The sequence below is a fragment of the Sinocyclocheilus grahami genome, unplaced genomic scaffold (assembly GCF_001515645.1).
Source record: "Sinocyclocheilus grahami isolate Dianchi unplaced genomic scaffold, SAMN03320097.WGS_v1.1 scaffold331.1, whole genome shotgun sequence".
NCBI classification, from domain to species: Eukaryota; Metazoa; Chordata; class Actinopteri; order Cypriniformes; family Cyprinidae; genus Sinocyclocheilus; species Sinocyclocheilus grahami.
The window spans coordinates 512,530-525,026 of record NW_015505510.1 but is presented as its reverse complement, the minus strand read 5'-3'; the positions used below and the strand labels follow the sequence as shown (position 1 = coordinate 525,026).

General features: G+C 37.2%; 1 protein-coding gene across 1 annotated transcript in view; it reads left to right on the top strand.

Annotated features, from left to right (window-relative positions):
* The window catches only part of LOC107602602 (single-stranded DNA-binding protein 3-like), an 83,470-nt gene that overhangs the window by 11,265 nt on the left and 59,708 nt on the right, over nt 1-12,497 (top strand). Inside the window, exon 3 of the mRNA XM_016295145.1 lies at nt 5,942-6,003. Coding sequence (XP_016150631.1) covers nt 5,942-6,003 — 62 coding nt within the window. The remainder of the gene's footprint in view (nt 1-5,941; nt 6,004-12,497) is intronic.

Sequence of the window (12,497 nt, the reverse complement as noted above, 5' to 3'; positions counted from 1 at the left end):
TAGACTAACCATGTTCCGTACACAATGATGTTCCGTACAGATGACGTTTTAGTGCTGGTCGCTAAATAAATACTTCCAAGTCGAACATAAACTATATATCTGTGTCAACTTCGGGTTTCTCCCTCTTTCACCACCGATCAAGACAAGAGACCCACCCGCCATTTGTTTTAGTGTTGAAATAAATACTATTTGGCTTGCTACCAAGGCAGGTAACATGGCTAATTAACTAGCCAACGTCATCTAGTTTCCTCCCTCACGTTACTTCACAGAGTGAGGAATAGCAGTCTAAAGTACGTACTGTAGCCTACTTTTCTGCGATTTAGTACAATAATTAAATTTAGCTGGTATCATGTCTATACTTTTAAGCCTCCTGCCATTGTTTACATCTGTTCAAAATCACGCATTTAAAAAAAAAATAAAAAAAAAACCTTTGCCACTGTTTGAGTGTTTTACGGAGAGACCGTGCACGCGGTGTGTGTGTGTGACACTCGCACTCTCTCTTTCCTTGTGTGTATATGTGCACACATCCTCGTACCTCACCGCTCCAAACTTAATCCGGGAAAGGTGAATATTCCTGCATCATAACTTGGACTGAAAGAAGAATGTGTAGAAAGCGAGCATGTCTCCAAAAACCTTGTTGAGCTGCAGGTTTATGCATGCATTTTTTATTAATTTTTTTTATTTTATTTTTTACAGAAATTATGTTTTGATTATATTTTTGATTATTGAGCTGCAGGTTCAGGCTCACTTAAGTGACTGCATTTAATTAAGAATAATTAAATGATTTATTCTAATTATTTAGCCTGCCATGTTTACGGTTCCAAAATGTTCTATATGTTTCTTAAAAATAAAATGTGTTCAGTGGAAAAAAAAGTAGTTTTTTTACCCAGACATTTAAAAATAACATATTTTAGAGCTGTAATCGCAATACCGTGAAACCGTGATATTTTTTTTATCTAAGGTTATCATACCATCAGAATCTCATACCGGCCCATGCCTAGTCAGGATGTTGTGAGTCTGCGCTGTACTGCCACAGTAACATTAGCTGGGTTTCCATCCAAAGTTGCGAATTTAACTTGCGCAAAACTGGAATATTGCATAAAACATTTGCAAATAAGCATAGTTTCCATCCAACAAGTCAAAGAGAACAAAATCGTCACTTCCTGATAAACTGGCACTATAAATCACTAAGAAAAGTAGGAGAATATAATAATTTTTATATTAGAGCAGACGAAACACAATGAATGCGGTCATTGCTTTCGGAGGTGAATGCTGCTGTTTGGGAACGCGGTCGTGTAAGACATTTCTGGAAGGCAATTATACAAAAATATTTTGATGACAGACTTTGCTCGTGCATTTCCGAATGACCATAACAACGTTTCAGATGCTTAGTCAGATTAGTCAGGTTTTGCTGTCCCGTATACCGTTCCTGCGGTATGTGCAGTTTTTTTACGTGTCGTCAAAGACGGAAAGTGCAGGACTCCCTCAGTTGTGTGCAGCATGACCCCTCCCCCTCCGGTTGGTGCGAGCGGAGTCACCTGTGAGTAGGATGGCCGAAGGAGATGAATTCCTGGAACTTTTTCCCCCGTCGAAAAAGACGAAGTCTGTTGTCAGGTTTTGCTGTCCCGTAGCACAAAGTCACATGACTTTTTTGATGCGCTTGGAGGAATTTATTCGCAAAAAGCATTTCCATCTCCCATTATTCGCATCAACCCTTTTTCACACAAGTCAAAAGCCACCTCAAGCGAGCGTAAAAACTTTTTGTGAATTAAGGGATTTTTATTCGAAAGTTGGTGTTTCTATCACTCGTTTCTCATGCAATACTTTTTTTCTTAATATGCGCATTAATTTAGGGTGATATTCACTTTAATAAGAACATCGACACGTCTGCATTAGTGTAGTTGATTTGAACTATACTGAATTGTTTGTTTTTCCCCATATTTGTACAGTCTCAGAATCTGTGGGCCAGTATGTGTGCACCAACCATGTGCAAAAATATTAATTACCCAAAAATATTAATTACCTATTCAATTTCAGTTTATAGCTGTTTATGATACACCGACCGGCAGGGTTTTTATTTGCCGTTTGTTTGTGAGCAGTCATTTCCGTCCATTGCTCTGTTACCCCGGGTGTTTTTCCTCCCTGTTGGCTTGGCGGCATCTCTGCTGCGTGTTGGCATTGTTTCCCTGACTTTCTACAGCACTTCTCAAAAGCACCGCAAGTTGGTCAGATGTTTATCGTGCCGTTTGGCAGGCCAACGAGGTGAAATTTACTGATAATGTGTTCTTAACCTTCAGACCTGCTTCGGTAATCCACTTTCAGCTGCAGTGAACAAACCTATCCTCTCTATCCTCTTAGATTTTCTTTTTTTTCTCACTACATTTTCCTGTGTAATCATCCATATATAATTGTTATAATAGGCTAATTCTTTCCCCGCACTTTCCACGGTCAGTTCAGGTCCTTCTACTCACCTATTACAAAAGAGAACATTTCTTAAATACACTGAAATTATGGCCTTAATGAGAGTCACCCTGGTCATTTCCACACAAGCAGAAGGGATGGAGGGTGAAAGTGAGCCCCAAAGCCTGAATGAAGTGTAGAAAAAACAGAAGCCATGATTAATTTTGAGGGTCATGGCTCTGGATCGCTAAAGCCTGCTGTAGGTCTCCACACTGGTGGATTGACCAGGATGAAGCTGAGTAATAACTGCCAAGAATATGCGCTATCTTCAAGTCATGTTGCAGTAGTCCTATTTACCAACGTTGTAACTAACAGTTGCATTGTGGGTGTTGACTTCTGCAGAACACAAAAAAAGATAGGCTATTTTGAAGATCATTTCAACTGTTTTTGTCTATATAATGTAAGTCAGTGGGGCCCAAAACAACGCTGGACCCCATTAACTTTCACTATATGGACAAAAAAAGATGTATACTTTTTCAATATATCTTCTTTTGTTTTCTACAGAAGAAAGTAGGGCCCTATGATTTCCGCAATGCAGAAAATGCGGATGGAATCGCAGAATCCAGTCATAAAAACAAAATTTACTGTATAACGTGGACTGTCACGGAATTTGTCAAATTTGTGTCTGTGAATATTAAAGGGGTCCTATTATGCTCTTTTACAAAGTCTTGATTTTGTTTTGGGGGTGTACTAGAACAGGCTCTCATACTAGGTTGTTTGAAAAACACATAATTTTTCACATATTTTACATTATTACAACACCTCTCTCCCCAGTCTGACATGAACTGCTCGAATAGTTCCTGTATCAAATGAAGGCCTGCCTTCTGAAATATGAAATGTGCTGTGATTGGTTAGCTGGTCCAGTGTGTTGTGATTGGCAGCACTCGGTGCCTGGTCGGGAAATGTCATGCCCCTTACCATAGCTGACTGAGAGCTTCAGTGTAAATATTGCGTCAAAATCAAATCAATTTGAGCGCGATTTAAACCCGGATGATTGTAACCACTCCAAGTTCGTCTGCCTTGGGAAAGCTAGTGTGTCTCCGACATAGTGATAACACTCGTTGCCTTCTCTAGTGCAGCTCAACCAGGTCTCGTCCCATTATTTGATATTTGTGATATCACAAATCCCGGAAAATATGTGTTGTAGTCCAAACGAGTCGTTCGTTGTAGTTTTTGAAAAGTGATTTCTGTTAAATAAAATATCTTTAAAAAAAAAATAAAAAAAAAAAGTGACGTGACATGTGGCCAAGTATGGTTACCCATACTAGGAATTAATGCTCTGCATTTAACCCATCCTAAGTGCACACACACACACTGTGAACACACACCCGGAGCCCGGTGCCCGGGGAGCAGTTGGGGGTTCTGTGCCTTGCTCAAGGGCACCTCAGTCGTGGTATTGAAGGTGGAGAGAGCGCTGTACATTCACTCCCCCCACCTACAATCCCTGCTGGTATGAGACTCGAACCCACAACCTTTAGGTTACGAGTCCAGCTCTCTAACCATTAGGCCACGGCTTCCCACATTTTTTTTGAAGTGGACTTTGTAACTTTGCAGATCTTTTTTATGCTCAAACAGCAACATAACAGACTAACTAAAGTTGAAAAAGTGAAAAAGCATGGCAGGACCAGTTTAAGCCAAAAATACCATTTAAATAGAAATCCTGCGTGTTCTGCGTGTCTCTGCGTGAATGAATAGCACAGACGTGCACTTTCGTTAACTACACACATACTGAAGTGCGTGTGACGCACGCAGTGTGTGAACACTGAACACATGAACATAATGTCTAAAACTGCTCTGAGAGTCACTTCATAAGCATTTTACTGTTTGTTTGAGTAAATCTATCATCATGTATACAAACAGAAACCTAAAGGTCTTAACAGCAACGCATCAAAATAAAATTTCAGTTTAACTTAAAGGAATCATGACAGGAATATGTCTAAATGTAATTGTAGTATTAGGGATGCACGATATTATCGGACCGATATCGGAATCGACTGATAATGGCTTTAAATGTACATATAGGCATCGGCCCAATATGAAAATTTATGCCGATATGACTTGCCGATAAGAGGAATACATGTGCTCAGGGTGTGCTAGTGATTCGATTTTGTCAGCAGTGTGACTCGTTTTTGAAGCAAAGTTTTGTCTGAATGATGATTAGATTCAGTGCTTTGGATCGCTGCATTTTAAACTGAGAATGCACGTACAGAATGATGCGTTCGGTGTATGATGGAGTAAACCGTAATCGCACGTGCAGCGGCAGCCTCCCCCGGGTTCTAATGTACGGTAAGGAGTTTTGATTCCGTAGGGGGTGCTGTTGGCCTACTTTTATTAAAATGAAAGTAAAATACACAAATAACATTTAGACTGTTTCTGATCAAATAAAGCAGTAATTGATGTCATAAAATCATGAGTATGTTTTGATTTAAAGGTCAGAAGCTATAGCTTACATGAATACAAAAAAAATCACAAACATGACACGTGTAAATTAAATAATTTTTTATAGCCTATTCTGATTTATTCATTAATGTGTAATATGTTATATTTTTTAAACAAATGATGAGCTCTAAAATATTTTCTGAATCTTTACAACTCTTTTGCTTTAGATCATCTACAAATGTTAAATCTTAAAATAAAATGTTAAGGTTACTACTGCATCTTTCTGAAAAAAAATGCAGCGATTGATATATAGATTATGTATAGTTATTTTCAAAGCTTTAATGTACTGTCATTCTAAAATAACTTCAGTGTTGTTTATTTAATTCTAACAAATAAGTTCTTGTTAAAAACTAACCAAATTAAAAATAATTTGCTTATTTCCACACAGGAGAGACTTGGTGTTGTTTCCAAACAAAAGGAAATATATCAGCATCGGCTATCGGCCAAAAAGAGTTGAAAAATATCGGCATATCAGATATCGTCAAAAATCCAATATCGTGCATCCCTAGATAGTATTACTACTACTAACAAATTTATTATTAAAACATTATTTTTAAAGGAAAATTAAAATGGAAAAAAATACAATCCAGAAAAATTAAAACCGAAAAAAATTAAATTCATAGGGCCGTAAGAAAGTCATGGTTTGAAATGACATGAAGTTGATAACACACGCATGGCAACTACATTGGCCATTATTCTGTTGTATTAGTCCAAAAAATATGAAATTGCGCTCTTTGTTTATTTATTTTGATTTTATACCAAAATCACTTTAATGCACTTCACATCTGAATTATGACCAAACTCGTATGTAGGGGCTTCCTAGAAGGACTTTCTCCTCTCTGCCTATGCCATTTTAAGCTCCAGTGTCATAGAAGGATGTGAGGAAAAAAAGTCTGTTGTTGTGGTGGAGAAAGCAGGATGATATATGGGATCTGGATTGGGTCAGAGAGCAGACTGCACAATGTCTGACAGGAGAATGTTACATTATCTACAATCTCACAATTTCTTTTTCTCGTTTCTTCCTGCTCACTGCCTGTTGTAGATCCGATGGGAGAAGAACATTACACTTGGAGAGCCTCCTGGATTCCTCCATTCATGGTGGTGGTAGGTCTCATGTGTTTTATTTATATTTTATACATGCTGTCTATCTGTCTGTGTGTAAACTAGTACTAATAAGTGTGTATTTCAAAATGGACAAATTATTTTGTTTTATTATTGATGCTCTGACATCTTGTCTAATCCAGGCACATTGCAAGTTATGTCTCAATTCAAATGTTGAGTGAAGTTACAAAATGTACAGCTCATCTGCACATACTTAATAGTGCTTACTAAGGCAAGCATCACTATTACTGTTATCCAGAGTCAGTTTGAGAAAACCTCAAATGTCTCATCATCATGCAGTGCTCGTTATGGCTGGTTTAAGCAAAAACTCAGTTAGGATTTATTGCTTATCACTGTATCGCATTGCACCTGCAGGGCTCAACAATAAAGATGGAGGATTCTGCCTGTCAACTTTTTTAGCTTGTCAGCTAGGTACAGTTATCTAGCTGGATGTCAGATGAGATTTTGTCAAATCCACAAAAATGACTCGTGATAATCTTAGTAGTGGCATTTAGAGTGTGTTGAAAAATACAAATCAGACAGGGATGTTTTTCAATGTTAATGTCCAGAAATAGTTTTTTTATACTTATTACTGTCTTGGAGATTCCTGTCTAATTCTAAGAACTGCATTTAAAAAAAATATATATATATTTTTTAATTCTGTAAAAGTTAGTGGTTCAACGGATCACAAATCTCACGGTTCAGATCACATTACGGTTTTTGACCCGATTTTTTGGATCAGCAAGAAAAGAAAAATATTTCAATTTAATTTGCTTTCTATTTATTACTTAAAGCGAAGTACTTCTTTGATACCATAGCAAATACTACTAGATTAACTAAGAAAGTTTAAACATGATTAAAGAGACAAGAGAACAGCCAGTAAAAATAAGAACAAATACACAAATTACAAGCATAGATAAATACAACAGAATGTTACAAATAAAATAAGGTTGGTAGTAACCAAATACAGTCAAATACAGAAATGTAATAATTAGGAAAAATAACACTGCATAGTGTTCACTGTATAAATTAAATATAGATTATCACAGCTGTTTTGTTGTTTGATGATCGTTAATGACAGCAGCAGTATTTATAGGCCGCTGTCCCTTTAAGACCTGATGCACGGATCCGATATAATGATACACATCACATCCGATTTCTTTCTCAGCTGTCTTCATTCACTTGAGACATAACTGACTGCGTTTACCTGAATGATTGTCGAGATGGGTATTTTGTCATCATTTTATGTGTATGTGTCTGTTCAGAGGATTCAGAAGAGGATTCAATTCGGTGTTCGTGCGCCGTGTGAAACGCGTGTGCGCTTCATGTGTGTGTGGCTGTGCTTTGTCTCTGCTAACAGCGCACGAGTAACGAATCGAGTTCCCTTTTGTCTTTTCTCTCTGGGATTGTTTAAAATTCACTTGCTTGTTTAAATACGAACAAATGAAAAAACGTATACTCTATTATGGTTACATTTTGCAATTAATCCGCGGATCACATGCGTGCCGAACCGTGGGGCTTGGTCCGTACTGATCACGGATCAACTATGATCTGTTTAACCACTAGTAAAAATGATTATTAAAGTAAGTTAATTTAATTTTTAAATGCGTTTTTTGTGTTGTGGACAACAAAAATGTGGACAGGGCAAGTTAAAATCTGAACTATGTCCCAACTGAGCAAGCAGAAAAAAAAAACAATTGGTGTTGAACCCTGACCTGGTTAACCAACAGTGTGAATGATACAGTTAAACTGAAAATATACTCCCTGTTAACTTAAAAGTGACTCCACCATAAAGAGAGAGTAGTATATCTATTACAGACTACAAGATTGTTTGCATTAACTTTCACTGTATTGATTTATACTAATCCAGACTTAAGTTTGGCTGTGACATCAGCCGTCAAACTGTATGTTTAACCTGCTGCGGTTTGACCCGTGGCAGTGGGTGTATTATTGGGTCAGGCAGCCTTTACAGGGGGCACGTCTGCCTGGGCCTGGCTCTCCCACCCCACTCCTTCAGACAAAAGGCCCAGATGGTGGGGCAAAGACATGGCCCATCCCTTTTCTAAACCCCTTCCATCAACCTTTGTCTCTGCTGCTGTCCTTTGTTCCTGTTAAAGACCCCAAACACAGATTAACTCTTTGCATACCGGTCCCCCTTTGTGGCAAGTGTCCGGATCCCCCACTGGCCCAATTCGGTTATATTCTCCTCCATTGGGGGAGGCCCAATGACAAACTGAGGGCCAGCGGGAGGCCAGGGGGTCAAGACAGCTCACCGGTCGGTAGCAGTCATATAGGATAAAGGGGGATGAGTACAGACTTGAGGAAAGAACTTGAGTCGTTAAACCTCACCTCCTGTATGTTAGCGCCTTGTAACACTTTGTGGCGGCATGAATCTTCGCAAATGCTTCTCTCATTTTGCTCATATTTATTCGGCAAGGATTTTCTATTTGTCATGATTCCGTTATTAGCCATAAACCGTGCGGCTGTTCTAGTACCTGAGGTCAGCGGCTGCCTAAGGGTCAGGATTATCTCATTTCTCAAATGCAAATGACAAACCACTGCACTCCTAATAATACACATGCAACAGAGGTCCTCACTGTAAAGTCTATATGGATGTGGTTGTATTACCCCTGCTTTTGTCTCGTATTGTCTTTACCATTAGGATTTGCTTAATTGCCCCCAGAGAAGAGCTTAGTGTTTAAAATAATCTATTAACATGAGAATGTAGTTAACTCCAATTAGCATCAGAGGTACGCATTTTGTTCGCAAGGAAGTGCCGTGACGTAATTCGAACAAACCTGCAGGTGGCGTTTTGAGGTTAGGTCATGTGTACGAGTCAACCGTAAATCTTTGCTAGTGATGGGCGATACCTCTTATTTTATTTTCAATCTGATACCGATATTTTCAAGCCCAGTATCGTCGATACTGATACCTATAAACTAAACTGATCTTTTAAATTATTAAAAGAATATAATCAGTAATTATACTCACTTAATATTAGATTTTAAAGCCATGTTTTTATCATTTCATAGGCCTTTTTTGTTTACACTGTCAGAAGTAAAATATACTATAATTGTATTTTAGCCCTTTACTGGGGCAGTAACCTCAAAGGTGCAACTATACCCCTAAAAGGGAGCATATTAGTACCATACAAGTATGTATGCTTTAAGGGTAGATAAGTTTCAAAGGTCCACCTTTGAGGATACCTCATGAAAAATAAACATGGTGTTACATACGTACTAAAATGTATTATTATTATTACCATGGCAAATTTGTGGTTACTGCAGTTTCACTACAAATACTGTGGTAAACAGTGGTTACAGTAATAAAACCATGGTTATTTTTTGTAAAAGGCTGCCAGGCTGCCAGAAAAAAAATATGCTAAAGTTTCGCCCTTTAGGGGTAAAAAAAAATCGTGATATGACATTTTTGCCATATCGCCCACCCCTACCCTTTTCCCTATAGAAAATTACAGTACAATTCAAAAGTTTGGTGTCGATAAAACCAGCAAGGATGCATTAAATTGTTCAAAACATGTGATAGTAAAGACATTTATAATGGTAGAAAAGATTATTTTCTATTCATTAAACAATTTTGAAAAACTGTCATGGTTTTCAAGTAACAAATAAATTATTTTGGAATCTCCTGTAGACAGTAAGCCATTCAAAATGTTTTGATATTTTAGTTGGTTTCATTTTTAATTTCATTTTTGATATAAACAGTGGCCAAACCATGGTAATATGCAATTATCCTGTACAATAGTTACAATGACTTAGAACTATGGTATTTTGGTGGAATTTTTGTAAGGGTTATTTAGCGTTTATAGTTTAACATTTAAACTGTGCATTTAGAAGTTTGCCATTTTTTTAATTTTATAATGTAAAACTACATTAAAATGTGTAAGTCTGTGGTTTCATTTTATCTAGCCATTTATCTGGAGTTTTAGTTGTTTCCCCTTCTGGGGTTGTTTCTCCCTCACTTCCTATCCCCCTCGTTCTCTCCCTCCATTTTCCCCCTCTCTCTTTCCATGTCTGTTTCTAGTTTCCTCTTCCCATTAATGTTCCCTTCCCCCACATACAAAGGGTCCCTCATTTTTATCCTCTCTTTCTCTCCTTTTCCTGTGTAACTCTTTAACTTGCTGTACAAGTGTTTAGGAATGTTCTTTATCCTGGTAAATATTTGCAGGGAAAAAAAAGATAGTTTCCATTGCATTAGCACAAAAGCAGTCTTATCAACAGGGTTTCCAATTCAGGTCTATAATATCACCAAATAGTTTTGTCTGATATAAATATATCCTTGATAAACACTGTTTATTTTCCATTTCTTGGTGAGAGCAACAGCAGGAGCGTGTCGTGTGCCGGTGGTTAGTTTTTAGCCTTCCCACCGCCGGGCTTTTTTTTCCAGGAGATTTTATAGGTTATCTATTAAATCGATATCTGAAGACCTGGAGCGATCTAATTTGGGCCATTTAAACAGGTACTTAGTTTCAGTGCAGTAATTAAAATACCATTTGGACACAAACCTTGTTTCCCCTCCAAACAGCCCTGCAGGACCCAAAGACTCTTAATTGAGGAAATCCCTGGCTTAATTGATCTGTAACTTGCTGTTTGTGCCAAGCGGGTGGGAGCGAAAGACTGTGCAAGTCTCAAGTTTCACTGGACTTCATTTTTACCATGCTGGCTTTGCTTGATGTAACTTTTCTAAAGAGTACACTGTAAATAGGTTGCTGTAAATCTTACAGTAACTTTATTCCTGTGATCAAAGCTGAATTTTCAGCATCATCACTCCAGTCTTCAGTGTCACATGATCCTTCAGAAACCATTCTAATATTCTGATAAACATTTTTTAATATTATCATCAATATTTAAAACAGTTGAGTAAATTTTTTTCAGGCTTCTTTGATGAATAGAAAGATCTAAAGATCAGCATTTATCTGAAATAAAAAGCTTTTGTAACATTATACACTATACCATTCAAAAGCTTGGAGTCAGTATAATTTTTACTTTGGGAAAGAAATGGTAGAAATTACTACTTTTATTTAGCAAGGATGCTTTAAATTGATCAAAAGTGATGATAAAGACATTTAGAATGTTATAAAAGATTTATATTTCAGATAAATGCTGTTCTTCTGAACTTTCTATTTATCAAAGAAACCTGAAAAAATTCTACTCAGTTGTTTTCAACATAATAAAAACAATAATAATAATAGTTTTCTGAGCAGCAAATCAGAATATTAGAATAATTTCTGAAGGATCATGTGACTGGAGTAATGATCCTAAAATTCAGCTTTGATCACAGGAATAAATTACATTTTAAAATATATTCAAATAGAAAGCAGTTATTTTAAATAGTAAAAATATTTCAAAATTGTACTGTTTTTGCTGTACTTTGGATCAAATAAATGCAGGCTTGGTGAGCAGAAGAGACTTCTTTAAGAAACATTAAAAATCTTACTGTTCAATAACTTTTGACTGGTAGTGTAAATAAAACACAGTAAAAATGAGTTTGTGTTGTTAAAATTCAGTCATTTTGACAGTAAAAGTTGACAAGCTCTCCGAAGAAAAACAGCAGGATGGGATTCAGGCTGCACCCTCTTTCCAAATGCATTTGGTGCCACAAATGTTGAAGGTCTGAATGAACCTGCAAGCACAAGAAAAAAAAAACATTATTTATCAAAGCAGTTTACAGAATTTGCCTTGACTGTCAAACTTCTTGGTGCTGTATGCACTTTGCCGTTAATAAATATGTTATATACTACATCTGAACGCACCTACAAGGAAGGTACATAATTAGTTGATAATCCATCATATTCAAATTATTAAAGCTCAATTTTTTACAATGCATTCTCAATCAGTAGAGCAAAGTGTTGAAATAATGGGTTTGATTCCAGGGGCAGTTCTACGGTGAGTGGATATCCGGGGCTTAGCCCAGAAACATTAATGAATGTATCAGAATACACGGGATACACTTCAAATAAAATAGGCTATGCTAAAAGTTACATTGGCTAAGTGGCTTAATTTTTTATTTTTAAAGAGACAAGTATAATGAATTAAAATTTGCACTTACAAATTGCATAAATAACATTACAGTGTTTCCCACAGACTTGCACTCTATTTGTGGCAGCATATATATGCAGACTCATTCTCTGCCAGCAGGTGGCGCTGTTGGAGTGGTAGAGATCGAGGTTTCCCTGGTAACGCTGTACACAAAGCAGAGCTCCACTCACAAACACTGCATTATCAGACATTACATGCAAGAAGAAATGAAAACTAGTTTCCATCAGAAATACAGTGATATAAAAACACCCGCTTTCGATTTTGAAACGTGCAGTGCTCATGTTTATTCAACATGTGCTAGCATGTTCCTCTCAAAGTCACCCTGTTCTGTGAGTTAGTGGAGAACAGCAGCTAGAGGCTAATTTAGTAACATTAAAGTTAGTTAAGCTGATGGAAGCTCACCTGCTGTTAGCACCGCTACGAGGCAATCACAAGACTCCA